The sequence below is a fragment of the Ursus maritimus genome, unplaced genomic scaffold (genome assembly GCF_017311325.1).
Source record: "Ursus maritimus isolate PB19 unplaced genomic scaffold, ASM1731132v1 scaffold_14, whole genome shotgun sequence".
Taxonomy (NCBI): domain Eukaryota; kingdom Metazoa; phylum Chordata; class Mammalia; order Carnivora; family Ursidae; genus Ursus; species Ursus maritimus.
Window position 1 is genome coordinate 60945035 of NW_024423786.1, and position 21132 is coordinate 60966166.

Below are 21132 nucleotides of genomic sequence, written 5' to 3' on the forward strand. Positions count from 1 at the left end.
CCCTTCGCCTGCCACTCTGCCTACCTGTGATCTCTCTCTGTCAGATAAGTAAATAAAATATTTTTTTAAAAAGTACAGCATAGAGAAGATGGTCAATAGTATTTCAATAAATGTGTGTGATGACATATGGCAACTACACTGATCGTGGTAGGCCTTTCGTAATGTATATAATTGTCGGTTCACAATGCTGTTCACTTGAAACTAATACGGTATTACATGCCAGCTATACTTCAATTGAAAATTTATAATTTGTTTAAAACTAAGGTAAAGAGAAAGAGGGGCATTTTAAGTTGTTTTAAACTTATAGCAGCTTCAAATTGTTTTTGGAACAAGGTAGTATAAACATTGTAGACAAAAAGAATGTTCTTGTCATCATTTAACAGGAAATAAAGACTTTAATTCTACAAGTTATGGTATCTCCTTATTCAACCACACATTTGATGCAAGCTTTCTGTTCCTTATTGCATAAACTAATTATGCAGGACACTGCAGTGCCAAATTCTTTATAAAGTGAATCTTCGCAATTGTTTCCTGTGATTACAACAGAGATGTTTCTTCCCGTTCCACCAAAATAACAAATTCTCCAAAAGATCACCCTTGTTAGAACACCTGTCAAAGCCTAAAGCCCCAAACCTAATCATTCCTTTAGCTTTCAATATTTTCTCGACTCGGAAGACTCCCTCTATTTACCAAATCCACAAATCCCTTATATCCTGGGATTTACTTTTGATAGTTCCTAGGAGGGAGTGTTGAATTTAAGCTGCAGTGATCAAAGAAAGTTATACGGAATCTACACTCCCTCACCATCTCCCTTCATTGGTGTAATTTATTTTATTATTTTTTTAAAGATTTTATTTATTTATTTGACAGAGAGAGACAGCCAGCGAGAGAGGGAACACAAGCAGGGGGAGTGGGAGAGGAAGATGCATGCGGGGCAGGGAGCCCGATGTGAGGCTCAATCCCAGGACCCTGGGATCAGGCCCCGAGCTGAAGGCAGATGCTTACCAACTGAGCCACCCAGGCACCCCTCCTTGGTGTGATTTAAATGTCAGGTTAATCTGGTGGTAGCATGAGAGACCAAATGAGAGGGGCACAAGAGAATAGCAGTCCACTGAGGTAGATCAAGCTTGATTTAATAAGCATCTTCAAGGAATGTGGTGGGAGAGGGGGAGATGTTAGGGAAGCACGAAGAGTGGTTGGCCCATCACACAGAGAAGGAAGTGTGGTGTTGTCTTTAGACCTGGTGATTTTGAACAGTTTGTCCTTGTCCAAGGGGCAGCGGGTATATGGGACCAAAGTCAGGAGAGGGATTAGGGCCAAAGGATAAATCTGGAAGTCACTCGTGTGGAGGCGAAAGCTGAAAATTTATGGTGCCCTGGGAGTACTAAAATATGGAGGAGGGGCACCTGGCTGGCTCAACTGGCAGAGCAGGTGACTTGTGAGTTCAAGCCCCACGTTGGGCAAGGAGCCTACTTACACACACACAAAGAAAGAAAATGTGAAGTAAATAGGACCAGACAGAGACCGGAGCAAACTAAGCCTCCTGGAAGGTTCTGGAAGATAGGTACTGGACGGAGTCAAGGAGTGCCTATAGGGAAAGAAACCAAGAAGTGCTCAGATGTCAAAGATCAACATGTGGCCTCTGTCAGAAGTGAGCCTGAGAGTACTCATTTCAATAGCCCGGAACTTAATACGCCCAACAAGTAGTAACTCTTATGTCTGGGGCAGGGTTGGAATTAGGGGAACGTTTTAAGTAGTTCTGTAAGTTTTGCCCCCTAGGTGCCTTACTTGCCTTACCCTTGCCTTGAACCTGTATTGTGAGGCATGGAGACTTTCACCTTTTACTCTGAATATTTCTTTGTTGTCTGACTCATTAAAAAGACCACTGCGCCGGACACTGTGTTTGACCTGGCACACCACTCCAGCTTCCTTGCCCTCAGCCTTCAGATTATGTTTGGCTAGTGAGAGACAGAAACAGTTTACGTGGGAACTTGAGGACAGGAGAGAGAACCCGGTGTTCATTTCCTTTCTCCCTGAACACTGTACTTGTGGCCTCCTTTGCCCTGTCGGATGCCTTTCTCTCATGGCTATGATGTGGGAAACACGTTAGGGTTCAAAGCGGACAGCCAAGAAAGAATTCTTGAGATGTCTTTGGTGCAAAAAGGTGGTTTTATTAAAACACGGGACAGATCCCATGGGCAGAAAGAGCAGCACTGGGGTCATGAGGAGAGGCCCATTATATATTTCAAGTTGGGAGGAGGTTAGGGACAGCGTTTTGGAAGCAAGGTTTCTAAGACCTTAAGGGGGCTAGCTATTGTTGGGAAAAGGTCATTTATTACTGTCTAATAAAACCTTAGTCCTTGGGGCGCCAGGATGGCTCAGTTGTTAGGCGTCTGCCTTCAGCTCAGGGCGTGATCCCTGCATTCTGGGATCGAGCCCCACATCAGGCTCCTCTGCTGGGAGCCTGCTTCTTCGTCTCCCACTCCCCCTGCTTGTGTTCCCTCTCTTGCTGTCTCTGTCAAATAAATAAATAAAATCTTAAAAAAAAAAACCCAAAACCTTAGTCGTGAGGCCCTTCAGATGTATATTGGTGGGTCATATGTTTGGGGATGATTGCCAACATGTATCTTGGGGGTAGAGATAAAGAAAGTTTCCAAAGGAATTTTTATTATTATTTTTTTAATTTTTAAAGATTTTATTTATGCATTTGAGAGAGAGAGAGCACAGAGGGAGAGTGAGAGGGAGAAGCAGACACCCCACTGAGCGGGGAGTCCAATGTGGGGCCCAATCCCAGGACCCTGAGATCATGACCCGAGCTGAAGGCAGACACTTAACGGACTGAGCCACCGCGGCGCCCCAGTTCCCTTAATCCTGCCCATATCTCTATAAATATATTCTACTGAATTCTTGTTGATTAAACCTTTTTGAGTGTGTTATCTGTTTTCTGATAGGATCCCGACTGATACAAACCACGTATTTATATATTATGAGGGTTTAAAATATGTGCCAAAAAATGTGTACATAGGTAGAAAGTATTAAGTGTTTGAGTCACAAAACTAGGGGACAAGTCGTTTCCAGGAGCCTCAGCTCTCACATCTGTAAAACAGGGTTTTTGTGAAGATCAAACGAAATCACGTCCCGTGCCTTAATATATGCTCAATAAATGTTCTCTGTCATTGATATTGTAACTAGCGAGAAGGTGAAAATTAAAAACGTAGGCCTCCCACTCTGCTACGAGTTAAAAATAATCCATTTATTTAGAAAAGAAAAAAAGCGGAAGAAAGCCGAAGTGGGAGGGAGAGGGAAACTGAGTCCTGTACAAGGAGGATGCTTCTCCTCCCCTTTCCTGCATTCCAGGCTTTTGTTTCCGTCACGGTTTACACCGGCACCAGAGAGGTGAGGACAAGGAGAGTCAACAAGGTTAACCCAGGAGAGATTTCTTTCTTTGCATCAGAGGCAGAGCAGAGAGCGAGCGAGAGAAATAGAGCATGAACGGGGGAGAGGGAGAGGGAGAAGCAGAGTCCACGCTGAGCAGGGAGCCCGAGGCTGGCCGATCCCAGATCCCCGGGATCATGACCACAGCAGAACGCAGTCGCTTAAACCACTGAGCCCCCAGACGCCCCTCAGGAGAAAGTCAGATAATACCGCCCCCGGTGGCTAAGCCTACCACACAGCGGCGCGCTGAAGTGGGCGGGGCTCCACCTCTTCCGGTGACGTCATTGGATGGCTCCTCCAAGGCCGCCATCGGTCCACGGTTCTTCTTGGGAATCTTCTCACGTGGGTATTGCGTCGCGGGCATCTTTGCTACCTCGCTTGTTGCATCCCTTTCTTCACTCGTCCCAGTCCTGATCCAGGCCGCTTCTGTGTCCCCAGCAGGCCGAGCTGCGTCCAGCTGGGGCCCTTTTCCTGCGACCATGTGCGCGGTCCGTAGACGCGTGTCAGGGGAGACCCCCCCACCCCGCCCCACGTAAAGTCAACCCCACTTGCCCAGTTCCTTCACCAACAAAACGCCTGCCTGCCGACTGCCTCGCTTATGCCCCGCTGGTCGCTGGGGATGCAGCCCCGATGTAGCCGGCCCTGCTCCTGCGCTCTTGGAGCTTGTATTGTCTGACTGATAGATCTAAGGCAAATGGTTTCTGTGTGATAAATCCTGTGGCAGTTACGGTACAAAGGACCACTGTGAGGGATCTGACTTTAGAAAGGGTGATCAGAATGGGGTGGGGAGCACTGAGAAACAGGAATGCAGCATCGTTCCCTGAAATGAGGCCTGGCCTGAAAGGGCGGGAAAGGCTGCTGTGGGAGGAAATCAAGAGTTTCTTCAATCTGCAAATACTAGACTTTCCCCCCCCCCCCTTTTAAGCCCTTTTAACCTGTTGTTCCAAGCCTTGGCGATCCAGTGCAGATAAAACAGTTACAGTCCATGCCCACGTGGAGATTTTGTCTCGTGGGGAAGGTAGGGTTAACATTAAAATGTCAGGTGCTAAAAAAAATAAATAGAAATAAAGTGTCAGGTACTAAGTAAATAAAATAAAATTTCAGGTACTGCTACATACTATATAGGAAAATAAGAGGAGTGGGTTGAGGAAGTCCCTTCCAAGAAGGTGATTTCACCAGGAATCTAAATAAGAAAGTACTAGCCACTGGGCGCCTGGGTGACTCTCCATTAGGCTCAGATCATGATCCAGGGTCCTGGGATTGAGCCCCGCATCATGGGGCTCTGCTCAGCGGGTAGTCTGCTTCTCCCTCTCCCTCTGCCAGCCTCTCTCTCTGTCAAATAAATAAAATCTTAAAAAAAAAAAAAAAAAAAGTGCTAGCCATGCAAATATTAGGGTGAGAAAATAGCCTTCCAAAACTGAGGTTGGCAAGTTAGAATAGAAAAGAAGCCAGTTTTTGGTGGGATGTTGTAAGTGAGAAGGATCATGGTATGAGATAGGGTTGGAAAAGTGGGCAGGGGGCCTGGCTGGGTGAGCCAGGGTCCTGAGTTAGAAGCTTATACCATGCGTAATGACAAGCCATGATCTCACTTATGCTAAAATATGGCAAATGGTTTGTGGTTGGGGCAGAAGTGGAATCAGGGGTGCTATGCAGGAGGCCCCAAGTGAGTGACGGTGGTGACTTGAACGAGTGATGGTAGCAGAGATGAAAGGATGTGGACAGATTTGGGATATGTTTGGAAATAGATTTGCAGACTGGGAGAACAGGAGGTCTGCAGAAAGGAGAAATTAGAATTTCTGTTTGGGCCCAAACACACTACCATGGGTGTTTATGAGACATCTGTGTGGAGATGTCACGTGAGCATTTTAATGTACTAGTTTGGAGTGTCGGGGAGAGTCAGGATTGAATTAAGTTGTGGAGTCTGTTGGCAGATAACGACTTGAATGAGATGACATTGCTGTTTTTGGTCAAAAATGGTTGAATCCTGGCAGTTTCGTTGGCTCAATCTACTAGATGGTATTTAAGGCCACGAATCTGGATGAAGTCACTTCAGAAGAGCATGTAGACGGAGGAGAGTGAAAGACAGGCCCCCAACAGGTGCCTGAGACAGAGCAGCCAGAAGGTAGAGGCGTACCGGAAGAACGGTGTCATCTGACTCCACCAGCTGGGCCCAGTCCAGCTCAGCCTGTGGGTTTACACTTAGATGCTATTTTTTCCAGAAAGTTTTCCCTGACTTCTCAAGTGCTAGGCAGGTAGCCGCAGTCTCTCGGCCTTAACCACACTGGACTGGAAACGTTGGGGCGCTTGCCTGTCTCCCTCAATAAAATGTAAGGTCTGTGAGGGCAGAAATGATTTTTGTCGTCTTCACAGCGGTGTTCCTAAGACCTTGCCTGGGGCCCAGCAAAGTGCAGGTGCTCAAGGATCGTGTGCCGAGGATGTACCCGTATTCCCTGTTCCCCCATTTTGCAGGATGAAGCCCCCCGAGCTTCCGTTTTTCAGAGTATCTCGTCTCTCCGAATGGCCCTGTTTCCCCCACCCCATCCCTAATGCCTCCAGAACCTCAGCTGTCTTGGAAATCTGAAGTCAGTTTGACAGGTGATAGCTGATTACCTTTTAGGGACCTAAGTCATTCCCCACGACGGACAACTCCAGCGATGGCCATCGTTCTTCACTTCTATGTCCATCCCTCTGGCCATGAGAGGGCAGCTTCCGGACACACTCGGAGGAAACTCCAAGGGAAACTCCCAGAGCTGCAGGGTGTCAAGACAGAGCTGTGCTACAACGTGAACTGGACAGGTTGGGCCCAGTGTTGGATTTGTGGGGGCAGGTGTGCCAGGCCGGGCAGGGTCTCAGGATATCCCCGTCCTGTCTCCTTGCAGCCAAGTCCCTCCCGAGCGCTGAGGAGGTGAAGAAGCTGACGTGGCTTTTTGGCTGCCCCCTGTTACTAGGAGATGTTGCTCAGAAGTCCTGGCTCCATCCTGACTCCAACGACCTGCTTTTGGAGGTTGGGCCCAGGCGAGTGTCTCAGCCCAGGGTAAATGCATTCCATGTCCTCAGGCAGAGCTCCCTTCCAGACGCACTGCCCACCCCTTCCACTCCCATTCCTCTTCTTCCTTCTCCTGTGACCCTTGGCAGGTTTGTTTTTCCTTCCCTCCATCCTACGCCCTGCTTAGAAGGCCATGCACATGCCTTCCCTATTTGGAAAGATGTGTTTGAAAGACTGAGCCAGCTTCCAGGCATGTTCTGGAAGTAAAACAGCTTGCATTCTGAGAAGCAGAAATCAAAGCGTTTTATGCTGGAAGGACGGGTCCGGTTTGATTTGAGCGACCTTCCAAAGCAGGTTTCTTGGTGCCCAGGTCTGAGGCTAGAGGCCAGTGGTGAGGGGGATAGAGGGGAGAGGTTGGTGGGACAGCGGTGGGTGGGACCCACCTTCACAGCAGGGCCTCTCAGGCCCTAACCATCCGGCGCACCCCTCAGGCTGAACTTCTCCACCCCAGCATCCACCAACGTTGTGTCAGTGTGCCGGGCTGCTGGGCTGGGGGCTGTGGATCGCGTGGAGACCACCCGGCGCTACCGGCTCTCAGTGAGGCATTGGGCTCTCCGTGGCGAGGGGGAGGAGGGGCTGGGCCCCGAGGTAAAGAGATGAGGTCCTGAACTCAGGAGAAACGGGTACGGGCTCTTGGCTTTAGGCCTGTCCTGTGTGCAGGTTGTTCACTGCCCGAGACTTCCTGGTCGGGGGCTGAATGGGTAGGAAGTCCAGTCTGGGCTCCCCTTGCTAGTGTGTGCACCCTTACGTGGCTCGTGCACGGACGGGGCGTGTCTTTCTAATTGGCGCTCGGGCACCACGCAGATCAGCTGTGGGCTGGCCCTGAGTGACTGGGAGGACCCGGGGTGCGCCATCCTGTCCAGACTTCAGCCCTCCACCTCCTGCCTTCTGTGTGTGTTTGCCCCTAGTTCGCCCACCCCCCATCACCCGAGATGAAGGCCATCGCTCTGGCCACCCTGCATGACCGGATGACGGAGCAGCACTTCCCGCATCCCATCCAGAGCTTCTCCCTTGCGAGCATATCCACACCTCTCAACGGCTCTATCAACATCCTGGCTGAGGGCCGGTGTGCCCTGGAGAAGGCCAACCGGGAGCTGGGTGAGCCGGGGTGCCTGGGAGGGAGGCCCAGGCGAGGCCAGTAGGGAGCCTAAGCCCTGGGACCAGGTCGCCTGAGTCCTACTGTCAGCTCTCCCGGGTTGTCTCCTAGGCCTGGCCTTAGACTCCTGGGACCTGGATTTCTACACCAAACGCTTCCAGGAGCTCCAGCGGAACCCCAGCACCGTGGAGGCCTTCGACTTGGCTCAGTCCAATAGGTGGGGGAGGGATGGGGATGTTCTGAAGTCCGAGCCTGTGGAGGTTGAAAGGAAAGAGCACAGGGACTTGCCTTCGTGGCTCTCCTCTGGCTCAGGGGTGTCCCCAAGTCTTTTCGAGGGCCCGGGCTCCTCATCCATCCCGTAGTCTACACCCAGATCTCGATTTCATATTCACTTTGGATCTGAGCAATCTGTAGTGAAAGGACGTTTGAAGGCTATGGCTTTTTGGGATCTATTTTGACCCGTTCTCTCTGTAAGAGTTGGCCGTTCACTGTTGCTGATTGCTGAGAAGACAGCACGGCGGGAGAAGTGACCCAGCTTTCTGCCTGTCCTTCCCTCCCCGCGTCACCCCTGCAGCGAACACAGCCGACACTGGTTCTTCAAGGGCCTGCTCCACATGGACGGGCAGGAGTTGGCACACTCCCTCTTTGAGTCCATCATGAGCACCCAGGCATCTTCGAACCCCAACAACGTCCTCAAGTTCTGTGACAACAGCAGGTGGGCTGTGCTCTCCGCTGGGTGGATGGCAGGCACGGGGGCGGGGAGGCCCCAAGCCCTGGTGGGGTAAATGCAGGCCCCAGGAAGGAAGTAAGAGCCAGTGCGTCCACAGCGCGATCCAGGGGAAGGAAGTCCGATTCCTGCGGCCTGAGGACCCCACACAGCCAAGCTGCTTCCGGCAACAGCGGGCCCTGAGACACGTTGTCTTCACAGCAGAGACCCACAACTTCCCCACAGGTGAGCTGGATCCTGGGGATGGATTGGTGAGATCAGAGTATGGGGTAGAGTAAGGGTCCTCCAATCTGGGCCTGGGCAAAACAATCAGGGAGGCTGGTTGTCCTGATTTTTTTTTTTAAGTAGGCTCCATGCCCAACATGGAGCCCAACGCGGGGCTTGAACTCACCACCTTGAGATAAAGACCTGAGTGGAGATCAAGAGTCAGATGCTTAACCGACTGGGTCACCCGGGCGCCCTGTCCTGATTTTTAATGGGGTGGTCAGAGCTGGGGTTTGTCTCTTTGGTACCCATACGTCTCCCCCATGTCTTTACAGGAGTGGCCCCCTTCAGCGGGGCGACCACAGGCACAGGGGGCCGGATCCGAGACATCCAGTGCACGGGCCGCGGGGCCCACGTGGTGGCTGGCACTGCTGGCTATTGCTTCGGAAACCTGCACATCCCAGGTCCCGCCGCCTTCCTCCCTGCCCTCTCTTCCTCGTCCTGGCGGCCATGGAGCACTTTCCTGTCTTGGGTCATCCCGGGTGCCTTTTCCTGGGAGGCAGGGCTCTCGAGCAGCTGGCCTGTCACCAGCTGTCTCTGTGAGGACTCTGGGGGTGGGGGGGAGGACCCAAGTCTCCAGACAGGCTTTGCAGAACTGCCATTCTGTTCATAATCTAGCAGCTGCTCAGCAAGGAGACATGACGCTGGGTCGGTCTCATGACCGCCACCTGCCCCCAAAGTCTCATTCCTTAGAGAGCCTTAACCCCGATCCTAAGACTGAGGGCAGGCTGGCGTGGGAGCTGGGGAGCAAGATCGGTGCTTTAGTGTAGACCCGACACCTTCCTGAAGTAGAACTCCCTAAAGTGGAACATTCTACCCGCATGGGCGGTTCTTGGTGGCTTAGTTAGACTCTTTCTGAAGGACCCTGCCTCCTCTCTCTTCTGTCTCAACGGTCCAGCCAGCTTTCTGCTTTCCTTCCAGGTTACAATCTGCCCTGGGAGGATCCAAGCTTCCAGTATCCTGGGAACTTCGCCCGGCCCCTGGAGGTCGCCATCGAGGCCAGTAATGGGGCATCTGATTACGGCAACAAGTTTGGGGAGCCAGTGCTGGCCGGTGAGGCTGGGGGTGTCGGGGATAACGGACACCAAGTACCAGAGGGGGGTGGAGTGTATGACCGAGTGGGCGCTGGGGGACACTGGGTGACCAGACTCTGCCCCCTCTCCCTGGGATGTCCACGCTCCAGGCTTCGCCCGCTCCTTGGGCCTCCAGCTCCCAGACGGCCAGCGGCGTGAGTGGATCAAGCCCATCATGTTTAGTGGGGGCATCGGGTCCATGGAAGCTGAGCATGTGAGCAAGGAGCCCCCTGAGCCAGGTAAGAGCCTGCTGCCCCTTTTCTCCATGTCCCGCCAGCTTTGTCCCCAGCACGGCCGGAGGGGAGTTTAGAGGCCGCTTCCTGGGTTGGTTTTTCATCTCCCAGGTCCTGTCTCTTCTCCCGGTCCAAGTTTCCAAGGCAGGACAGGGCTTTACGCCAGCGGGGCACTCGGGCTGCATTGGCTCTGGGTGCGCCCCGGTTTCCTCCCACATGGCAGGGACCCACCCTGCTAAGTCAGGCCAACCCGTGTTTGTTCGGTGCCTGCCGTGCGCCGGGGGCTTTTATCTGCCCGCTCAGTTCAGGGGGCAAACATCCGTTAGGCCCCATGGCGTGCTGGATGGTGTGCTGGAGTCAAGATAAGAACCAGGTCGCGTTTACGGAAGAGGTGACCCAGTCACGTGGCTCAGAACTTGAAAGGCAGAAAAGGTCATACAGTGAAAACTGTCCTTCCCTTGACCTCCCAGCTTCCTTCCCCAGAGATAACCGGTGTTACCCAGTGACTTGTGTACCTGACCAGAGGTATTTTCCTGCATCTGTGAACAGACCTGTGGGCGTATTTGTCCCTTTTTAAAAACAAACAGCACAGGTGCACACTTGGGTTTTTTTTAATAACCACTTTATGGAGATGTAGCCCGTGCACCATGAAGTTCACCCTTTTACAGTGTCCCAGTCAGCGGCTTTTTAGGATAGGCCCAAAGCTGTGCCTCAGGCACCACTCATTCTAGAACATTATTATCACCGCCGTCCCTGTTAGCAGTCTCGTCCTCCCTCAGCCTCGGCGGCGGCTCGTCTACGTGTATCTCTGTGGATTTGCCTGTTCCGGACATTTCACGTGAATGGAATCGCACGGGAGGTGGCCTTTTGTGTCTGGCACCTTTCACTTAGCACAGTATCTTCAAGAATTATCTGTACGGTAGTATGACCAGACCCTCGTCCCTTAGGGCCACACCTCTCATGCGTCTCCCCGTGCAGCAGCTGGTAAACATCTGGGTTCTTCAGCAAGTGCGGATGATGCCGCTGTAAACACACGTGGACATGTTTTTCTGGGCCCGTATGTTCTCGTCCTCGAGGCTGTGAGTGGAATTGGGGGTCACACACCGTGTCCAGCCTTTTGAAAAACTGCCGGACTGGTTTCCAAAGCGGCTGCAGTGTTTTACACTGCCCGCAGCGCGTAAGGGGGCTCTGAACCCACATCCTCACCTACTCCTGTTCTCGGGCTCTTCGAGTCTAGCCATCTGCCCTCGAAGCCGCGTCTCATTGTGGGTGGGTTTGCATTTCCCTAGTGACTAATGATGTTGAGCGTCTTTTCACCTGCGTTTAGAGATCTTCCTTTGTGTGACACATCTGTCTGGGTTCTTTGTCTTTTTTTTTTTTTTTTGGATTCTTTGTCCATTTTTAAATTGGGTTGTCTTTTTTTCGTGGAGTTATAAGAGTTTTATGTATTCAGGATGCTAAACGCTTATCAGATAGATACATGATTTGCCAATATTTTTTCCTGGTCTGTGCGGTATCTTTTTACTTTCTTCAAGGCGTCTTACGAAAAAAGCACAGATGTCTTTAGTTTTGGTCCAGTCAGGTTTATCTATATCTTCTTTTGCTGCTTTTGGTTTTGATGTCGTAACAAAACCATTGCCTAAGCCCAGGTCATAGGAGACTTAGAGCTCTGTTTTCTTGTCATATTATTAGAGCTTTTACATTTAGGTTTCTGATACATTTTTTTTGTCTGTATTTTCTTTTTAAGATTTTTTATTTATTTGCGAGAGAGGGAAAGGGGGACAGAGAGAGAGAGAGAGCACGAGCAGGGGAAGGGACAGAGGGAGAAGCAGGCTCCCCACTGAGCAGGGAGCCTGAAATGGGACTCAATCCCAGGACCCTGGGATCATGGCCTGAGCTGAAGGCAGATGCCTCACCAACTGAGCCACCCAGGCGCCCCTCTGATACATTTTGAATGAATTTTTTTTATATGGTGTGAGGTAGGAGTCTAACTTCTCTCTCTTACACGTGGATATCCAGTTGTCCTGACACCATGTTTGTTTTGTTTTGTTTTGGTGTTTTTTTTTTTTTTAAGATTTTATTCATTTATATGACAGAGAGAGAGACAGCCAGCGAGAGAGGGAACACAAGCAGGGGGAGTGGGAGAGGGAGAAGCAGACTCCCAGTGGAGGAGCCCGATATGGGGCTCGATCCCAGAACGCCGGGATCACACCCTGAGCCGAAGGCAGACGCTCAACGACTGAGCCACCCAGGCGCCCCCATAACGCCGTGTTTTGAAAAGACTATTGGTACCTTCCCGAATGGTCTTGGGACTTTTCAAAAATCAGTTGCCCGGGGTTCCTGGCTGGCTCAGTCGGTAGAGCATGCGGCTCTTGATCTTGGGGGTATGAGTTCAAGCCCCACGTTGAGTGCAGAGCCTAGTTAAAAAAAAGAAGAAAAGAAACACAAATCGATTGGCCATAAACGTAGAGTTCATTATGGACTCACTGTTGTATCCCATGGTCCTTAGATCGATTGGCGTATCTGTCTGTCCTTGTGCCCGTACCACCTTGTCTGGATTATTATGGCTTTGTAGTAAGTTTTAAAAGCAGACAGTGTGAGCCCTGCAATTTTGTTCTTCTTTTTCAAGATTGTTCGCGCTGTTCTAGGCCCTTTACATTTCCACACAAGTTTTAGGATCAGCTGCTCCGTTTCTGTGAAAAAGACAGCTAGCTTGTGACGGGATTGTGCTGATCGCAGGTCTTTAACTGCAGGTTATGCGGTCATCATGACAACGTTAAGCCCTTTACTCTGTCAGCACGGGATCTGTTTCCGTTTGTTGAGGTCTAACAGATGTTGTAGTTTCAGTGCGTAAGTCTTGCGCTTCTGTTATTACGGTTATTTTTTTTCCGGATGCAATTGTAAAGGGGTGCGCGTAATTCTGCACCTCGCGCTTCTCGTGTAGCGATGTATCTTGGAGATCATGTCATTGATAAATACCATACTAAATCATTCATATGTGATTCTCTTTTTTGGGGGGGCGGATAATGTTTCAGTGTACGGACAGACCGTAATTTGTGAACCAGCGCCCCCTTGTTAGCATTTAGACTCCAGTTGACCCTTGAACAACACGGGTTTGAGGCCTGCAGGTCCACTTGTGCACGGATTTTTTTCGATAAATACGGTACAGTCCTGCAAACGTATTTTCCTTCTGTCTTCGGAATGTTCTCTTTTCCGCAGCTCACTATTGTGAGAATACAGTATAACGGATACCGTAAGGGCACAGTGTGCGTGTAATGTACAGAACACGTGTTAATTGTTCATTAGTTTTACTTATTCGTGTATGAGTTTTTATCGTTTATGAATCAGCTGTTACTGGTAAAGCTTCTGGGCGATAGTAGGCTATTAGTAGTTGACTTTTGGGGGAGCTGATTGTTCCGTGCCAAGTTTTTACCGTGCAGGTCGGCACCCCCTAACCCCAGTGTCGTTCGAGGGTCAGCTGTATTTCCTGGCTTTGGTAACACGAATAATGCCGCAGTGTTTAATTTTGTGCATAGGTGATTTTGTGCCTATGTGGATAAAGCTGGAGCATGAATTCTGCAACGCGTATTTACCCAAAGAATACGTACGTTTGTAATACGGATTGCTCTCCCCTCTTAGCCGCTTCCCTTTCGCCTACGCTTGTTCATGCTCATGCTTCTTCTACTGGCTTCCCCAGCGTTCTGACTCTACCGTCCCTCCTCTCAGGCATGGATGTGGTGAAGGTCGGGGGTCCTGTCTACAGGATCGGAGTTGGGGGTGGAGCTGCGTCGTCTGTGCAGGTGCGTGGGACTGGCTCAGGCGCAGACTCCGTGACGTCGTCGGGCCCTGGGCATCGGTGGGGTGTGAGCTCCCAGGCCCCTCCCGTCGAGCTCTGCCATCTCTTCCCCCAGGTGCAGGGAGACAACACCAGTGAGCTGGACTTCGGGGCCGTGCAGCGGGGGGACCCCGAGATGGAACAGAAGATGAACCGTGTGATCCGGGCTTGTGTGGAGGCCGCCACGGGGAACCCCATCTGCAGCCTCCACGATCAGGGTGCTGGTGGCAACGGTGAGGAAAGGGAGTGGGACAAGGAACCGGGGCTCTGCAAGCGGCCGCCGGCCCTGGGTCCCCTTCTCCACCCTCTGTGCCTTCTGGATGCGCTCAGCTTTGGGGGGGTGGGGGGACCTGCCGCCGCAGGACGGTTGGTAGTGGGGGTGCAGCAGCAGCTCATGCAGGACGCACGGAATTAGGGGCTCCTTTGGAGGCTGGGGTCTGCCCTTTGTTTGCCGGGTGCGGACCGTGGCCGATCACCACCTCTCCCGCACGCACTGTCACCAGGCAACGTCCTGAAGGAGCTCAGTGACCCCGCCGGGGCCGTCATTTACACCAGCCGCTTCCAGGTGGGCCTCATCCCCCCGACTCCTAGCAAAGACATGAGACTAGGGAGTGCCCACTGACCCTTCCCTTTCCTCCTCCCTCCTGGATGCAGCTCGGGGATCCGACCCTGAACGCCCTGGAAATCTGGGGGGCCGAGTACCAGGAGTCGAACGCACTTCTGCTGAGGCCCCTTGACCGGGACTTCATCAGTCGCGTCAGCGCCCGGGAACGCTGCCCGGCTTGCTTTGTGGGCACCATCACTGGGGACAAAAGAGTGAGTTGGCCTAGGGGGTCAGTGGCGGCCGCGGTGGGTGGGCTCGGAGCTGCCTGCGTCCAGGCTGGAGGGAGAGAGAGCCGTGGGGGAAAGAGATGAGAGGATGATGGGAGTTGGTGGCACGCAAACGGGGGGACAGCGTGTAGGAGGCGGCCAGGGGCAGGCAGTCAGTAGGGAAGCCAGACAGAGGGTGGAAAGAGCACTTCTGCCCTGCTTTCTGGAAGTATTCCCTGCTGGGGTTCACAGTCGCCTTCCCTCTGGGCTGCGTGGCTGTAGATAGTGCTGGTGGACGATCGGGAGTGCCCCGTTGGAAGAAATGGCCAGGAGGATGACCACCCCTTGTCTCCCCCAACCCCTGTGGACCTGGAGCTGGACTGGGTGCTGGGCAAGGTGCCTCGGAAGGTACGTGGGGGAGGGGGGAAGGCCGGGTATTCCTCCCTTCTCTGCCCCACCTCTCCCGCAGCTGCTCACAGCCCTGTCACCTTCTGCATCGTAGGAGTTCTTCCTCCAGAGGAGTCTCCCCATGCTCAAGCCTCTGGCCCTTCCCCCAGGTCTGCGTGTGCGCCCGGCTCTGGAGCGCGTTCTCAGGCTGCCCGCCGTGGCCAGCAAGCGCTACCTCACCAACAAGGTCCTCCCCACAGCCTTGCTCCGCCCTGCAGCCCTCTGTCCCTTCCCTCTGCTCACCCGCCCCTGGCCTCCCCCTCCCCGTGGCGGTGGGGATTCAGCAGGCCCAAGGGAGAAGCGGCCCTGATGGCCGGCCCCCCTGCTCCGGCCTCCTGAGGCCTGTATGTGTGTGGGATGAGGCAGGCCCCCGACCCCAGCGCCCCAGGCCCTGGCCCCTTGCCAACCGCGGCTGGCTCTGCAGGTGGACCGCTCTGTGGGCGGCCTGGTGGCCCAGCAGCAGTGTGTGGGAGCCTTGCAGACCCCCCTGGCAGATGTGGCCGTCGTGGCACTGAGTCACCAGGAGCTCGTCGGGGCTGCCACAGCTCTAGGGGAGCAGCCCGTCAAAAGCCTGCTGGACCCCAAGGTGGCCGCCCGACTGGCTGTGGCCGAGGCCCTCACCAACCTGGTGTTCGCGCTGGTCACCGACCTCCGGGTGAGTCCCGTGCAGCCTCTGCCCTGGAGCCGCGGGCCGTCGGGAGCATCTGCATCCACCCTTCACCTTCCCGCCTTGCCCTTCCTGCTCGGGCCCTCCCTGCCCCTCCGCCCCCACCCCAGCCTCTCCACCTGTCTTCCTCTCTGACGCCCGGTGTCCGCCGCTTCCCAGGACGTGAAGTGCAGCGGGAACTGGATGTGGGCGGCCAAGCTCCCAGGGGAGGGCGCGGCTCTGGCCGACGCCTGTGAGGCTATGGTGGCAGTGATGGCGGCCCTGGGTGTGGCGGTGGATGGTGGCAAGGACTCACTCAGCATGGCCGCCCGGGTCGGCTCTGAGACAGTGCGGGCTCCTGGTATGGTCTGGGGGTCACGGGGAGAGGGCAGACCTGCGGGGCTGGGCTGGCACCTCACTCTCTTACTCCTTTTTTTTTTTTAAACTATTTTGGAGATTGAGTGCGAGAGCTGGGGGAGGGGCAGAGGGAGAGGGGAAGCAGACTCCCAGCTGAGCGCCGAGCCTGAGGGACACACGGGGCTCGATCTCAGGACCCTGAGATCATGACCTGAACCGAAACCAAGAGTCGGGCCCTCCGCCGACTGCGCCCCCAGGCACCCCCCTCCCAGGCACCCCCACTCTCTTCCTCCTCGCTCTGCAGGATCGCTGGTCATCTCAGCCTATGCAGTCTGCCCAGACATTACAGCCACTGTGACCCCAGACCTCAAGCATCCTGGAGGGGGAGGTACGGCCGCTTCCCCTTCCTCGCTGCTTTGTGTATCCAGAGCTTGGGCCTCGGTTTGGGGTCTGCTTTGGGAGGTCTGGGCCCCTCGTCTTCGTTCTGGGACTGGGGGTCTGTGGGTCTGTCCACATGCCGGGAACCTTGATACTCGTGAGCACGGGGCATTCTGAGCCGTGCAGCTCCCTCACCCCTGCCCCGTCTCCCCAGGCTGTCTGCTGTATGTGCCTCTGTGCCCTGGGCAGCACCGGCTGGGGGGCACGGCTCTGGCCCAATGCTTCTCGCAGCTGGGCGAGCAGCCTCCCAACCTGGATCTCCCCGAGAACTTGGTGCGTGCCTTTAGCGTCACCCAGGGGCTGCTGAGAGGTGAGTGAGGCCCTGGGGCAGGTGACGAATGTGACTGACGTGTGGCAGGCACTCACCGGCTGAACAAGTAAGAGGGTGGGCAAGAGGGGTCTGTCGCCCTGGTCTCTGGTTCTCGGTGTGTGCCCACATTCTCACACGTGACCTACTCTCCAGAAGCGGGTGCAGGCCCATCACATTTGGCCCCCGAGGCTGCTGAGCACTTTTCTCCTTCCTCCAGACCGCCTCCTCTGCTCAGGCCACGATGTCAGTGACGGGGGTCTCATCACCTGCCTGCTAGAGATGGCCTTTGCTGGGAATTGTGGGATAGAGGTGGACGTGCCTGCCCCTGGGGTCGATGGTGAGGAGCCAGGGGTCTAGACTGAGGCCTGGGCTGCCTGCCCCACCCTGTAGACCCCATGTCCTGTGAAAAAAAATGGAGCGTCCCCAGCCCCATTCCCCGACTCCTTGGCTGTCTTTGACCACTGAGCCTGGTGACTCACCCGCCTGGGACCTCCCCAGACCTTGAGGCCACGTCCTTGGTTCCTCTCTCCCAGGCCTCCCCTCACCTCTGATCCCTGCCTCCCGTCACTCAGCCCTGAGCCCCTGACGGCCCCCCCCTGTATCCACGGCGGCACCCTAGTCCCCCTCACGTCCTCCTTCTTCTCCCAGTGCTGCCTGTGCTGTTCGCCGAGGAGCCGGGCCTGGTGCTAGAGGTGCAGGAGCCAGACGTGGCCCAGGTGCTGGGGCGCTACCGGGCTGCCGGCCTCCACTGCCTGGAGCTGGGCGCCACGGGCGACGCTGGGCCCTATGCCTTGGTGAGGAGGGGCAGGACGGTGCGCAGCGGGGAGGCCGTGGCTCACCTGTGCCAGCCCTGGGGGGCGGGGGCCCAGGCGGGACACGCTGACTCTTGGCCCTGAGAGACGCGCCCGTCCCTCTAGGTGCGAGTGTCCGTGAACGGGGCCGTGGTCCTGGAGGAGCCTGTTGGGCAGCTGCGCGCCGTCTGGGAGGAGACGAGTTTCCAGCTGGAGCGGCTGCAGGCCGAGCCACGCTGTGTGGCCGAGGAAGAGCAGGGGCTGAGGGAGCGGACGGGGCCCAGCTACTGCCTGCCCCCAACCTTCCCCAGAGTGTCCGTGCCCCACGAGCCTGGTGAGGGACTCTGTGCCATCTGGGCTTCCCCAGCCCTGGCCGGGATGCCGGGGCCTGCCCAGGAAAAGGTGGGGGGTGGGAGGGACGGAGCCCTCTGTCCAGGACACCCCTCCTCCCCCCAGGTGGCCCCGTGCCCCGAGTTGCCATCTTGCGAGAGGAGGGCAGTAATGGAGACCGTGAGATGGCAGATGCCTTCCACCTGGCCGGGTTTGAGGTGAGCAGGGTGGCTGGCAGAGCCAGGGTCAGGGCTGGCCTCGGTCTGTGTGTCCTCCTAGACTTCCCCTCCCCATCCTGCCAGGTGTGGGACGTGACCATGCAGGACCTGTGCTCTGGGGCAATCGGACTGGACACGTTCCGTGGCTTGGCCTTTGTGGGCGGTTTCAGCTATGCGGATGTCCTGGGCTCTGCCAAAGGTAGGGGTCAGGCATCGGCCCACTCTCTCCCCCGCACCTTCTCGGCTGCCTTCTTCGTGACCGGGAGTTGGCCTCTTACCTCCGCAGGGCCGGGGCCGGGGAGTGCATTCATTCTGGGTCGGATGCCAGCAGCGGGCCCAAGGGTAACACCTGAGGCTGGGTGGCCCTGGGTGGCACTGGGTGGCACGGGCCCGTCCAGAGGGGCGGCAGCTACACAGCACCAGCAGATTGTGCCCTTGGAAAGAGGGCTCAGCGTGGCCGGATCTTTCTGGTTTCCAAGAGAAGCCAAGAATCCAGATGTGGGGTTTTTTTTATTTTTTTTATTTTTATTTTTTAAGATATTACTTATTTGAGAGAGCAAGTAAACGCGAGAGAGCTCAGGCAGGGGGAGTGGCAGAGGGAGAGGGAGAAGCAGGCTCCCCACTGAGCAGGGAGCCCAATGTGGGGTTCATTTCTGTGACCCTAAGGCCATGAGCTGAGCTGAAGGCACATGCTGGACCGACTGAGCCACCCAGGCGGCCCCAAAGTCCAGATTTTTATATGAAATTTTATCTTGAAACATTAGGCAGTTGAACTGTTACAAATGCTCTGCTGGCCAGGCCAAAAAAACTTGTGGCCATCTCCAGCCCGGGAATGGCAACACTGAAGCAGATAAACCTGTTTCTTCCCTTTTGCATTTGCCGGTGTGTGTGTGTGTGTGTGTGTGTGTGTGTGTGTGTGTGTGTCGCGCGTGTTGGGGGCTGGAGGGGTTCATGGCAGGGTGGAAGGCATGATGGCATGGACAAGCGGCCGTCCCCCTCCATCCCAGGCCCCATCCTGATGTCCCTGTTCCCTCCTAGGGTGGGCGGCGGCCGTGACCTTCCACCCGCTGGCCGGGGCCGAGCTGAGGCGCTTCCGGAAGCGGCCCGACACCTTCAGCCTGGGCGTGTGTAACGGCTGCCAGCTGCTGGCTCTGCTGGGCTGGGTGGGAGGCAGCCCCCGCCAGGAGGCCGAGGAGCCAGGCCCCGACTCCTGGCCGGCCCAGCCCGGCCTCGTGCTGCGCCACAACGTGTCCGGGCGCTTCGAGTCTCGCTGGGCCAGCGTGCGGGTGGGGCCCGGGCCGGCCCTGATGCTGCGAGGGATGGAGGGCGCGGTGCTGCCCGTGTGGAGCGCTCACGGGGAAGGTCAGGCTCGGGAAGGCCGCGGGAGGGTCTGGGGGCCGGGCTGGCTGGAGGGCAGGAGGGAGCTTTGCCCTCACTTCCCTCCTCCTTCCCCCCCTGCAGGTTACATGGCATTTTCTTCTCTGGAACTCCAAGCCCAGATCGAGGCCAGGGGCTTGGCCCCGCTGCACTGGGCAGACGACGCCGGACAGCCCACGGAACAGTACCCCATGAATCCCAACGGGTCCCCGGGGGGCGTGGCTGGCGTCTGCTCCCTTGATGGCCGCCACCTGGCTCTCATGCCGCACCCTGAGCGGGCTGTGAGGCCGTGGCAGTGGGCTTGGCGACCTCCCCCGTTTGACACCCTGACCGCCTCCCCCTGGCTCCAGCTCTTCATCAATGCCCGAAACTGGACCCGGGAGACGGGCTGCTGAGCAGGCCAGGGAGGCTCCCCTGGGTCTGACGGTTCGTGCCGGGGGTCTGCTGTCCTTCTCATCCTCAAATTCAGAAGGACCCCACCTTCTCTCCAAATATGTCTTGGACAGACAAGGGCCAAAATGCCAAAAAAAACCTGCTTATTTTATTAATCTGCCTGCTTTTGCCTTATGCCGTTGGGTCTGTTTTCGGTTCTTCTGCTCTGACAGGGTTGTCTGTGGGCCCCCGGAGGAAGCGGGTGGTGTGGAGGAAAGAGCCCGCCCTGGGAAGTGAGGATGCGTGGCCGGGAGAATGTTCCATTGCCCCTCCTCCCCCCCCATGCACACCCTGTACCCAGTGATCGCCACGTTGTGCCTCCCGTCACTCCTCTGGGCTCAGAGGGACGTCGTATGTGCCCCTTCCTTGTAACGGGGGTGGAGGGGCTGGGACGTATAAAAGCACGCAAGTCAGGACCTGCGTGTTCTCATCAGAAAAACAGCAGAAGCTTTCTGGATTCCGCTTGTTAAAATGTAGCGCCGTGCTGTGTAAGCAGTTGTTTGCAGAAGTCTCTCTGAGCGAGTCTCCGGCTGTGTCCTAGGGCTACCCCAGCACAGACCGGAGCTCAGTATTTGCTTCTCGATGTAGCCACTCCCTTCCTGGAAGAAATGGGTGGCACCTGCTTCCCTAGAATAAGCCTTTAGCCTGCCTGCCTTCCTCCATTCATCCCTCCATCCCTCTATCCCACTCTNTCTGTCATCCATCCATCCATCCATCCATCCATCCATCCATCATCCATCCAGTTCTTTCCTCCCTCCTTTCCTCCATTCATTTATCCGTTCCATTCATCCATTGCCTCATTCATTCATTAATGTTTGGTGATTAGCTAGAGTGCGAAGCACTGTCGCTGCCCCCCAGGGGTTTTATGATCTGATAGAATTTTAAATAATAGTTACAGGGGCCCCTGGCTGGCTCAGTCCAAAGAGTGTGTGACTCTTGATTTCAAGGTCGTGAGTTCGAGCCCCATGTTGGGCATGGAGATTACTTAAATAAACTTAAAAAAAATAAAGAGTAAGAGAAAACCATAGCTGTATATGGCACCTGCTGTGAACCAGGTGTGTGCTTGGCATTTTATGTGTATCTAAAGTATTTTCCACGAGAATTCAGCAAGGTACTTGATAGGTGCTCCTCCATTTTTCTTTTTACAAAAGAGGAATTAAGGTTAAAGGTCACACAAAGGCCTATGGTCACACACATTGTAAGGGCAGAGCCGGAGGCCCGCTCGCTCCTACAGCTGCTTCCTGCCGTCCTGCAGTCAGGTGCTGGA

General features: G+C 55.0%; 1 protein-coding gene across 1 annotated transcript; it reads left to right on the forward strand.

The window, feature by feature from the left end:
* The first annotated feature begins 3553 nt into the window (after window positions 1–3553).
* Window positions 3554–19978, forward strand: PFAS (phosphoribosylformylglycinamidine synthase). Its single transcript, XM_040630008.1, has 28 exons — window positions 3554–3777; window positions 6053–6231; window positions 6315–6450; window positions 6913–7018; window positions 7390–7579; window positions 7689–7794; window positions 8152–8292; window positions 8405–8529; window positions 8844–8972; window positions 9490–9621; window positions 9752–9880; window positions 13601–13674; window positions 13786–13942; window positions 14213–14274; window positions 14364–14525; window positions 14802–14927; window positions 15022–15153; window positions 15391–15621; window positions 15793–15973; window positions 16274–16357; window positions 16562–16717; window positions 16935–17054; window positions 17366–17511; window positions 17635–17842; window positions 17965–18056; window positions 18141–18255; window positions 19095–19418; window positions 19518–19978. The coding sequence occupies exons 2-28, from the start codon at window positions 6090–6092 to the stop codon at window positions 19826–19828; spliced, it is 4017 nt and encodes a 1338-aa protein (XP_040485942.1). The 5' UTR covers window positions 3554–3777; window positions 6053–6089; the 3' UTR covers window positions 19829–19978.
* The last annotated feature ends 1154 nt before the right edge of the window (window positions 19979–21132 follow it).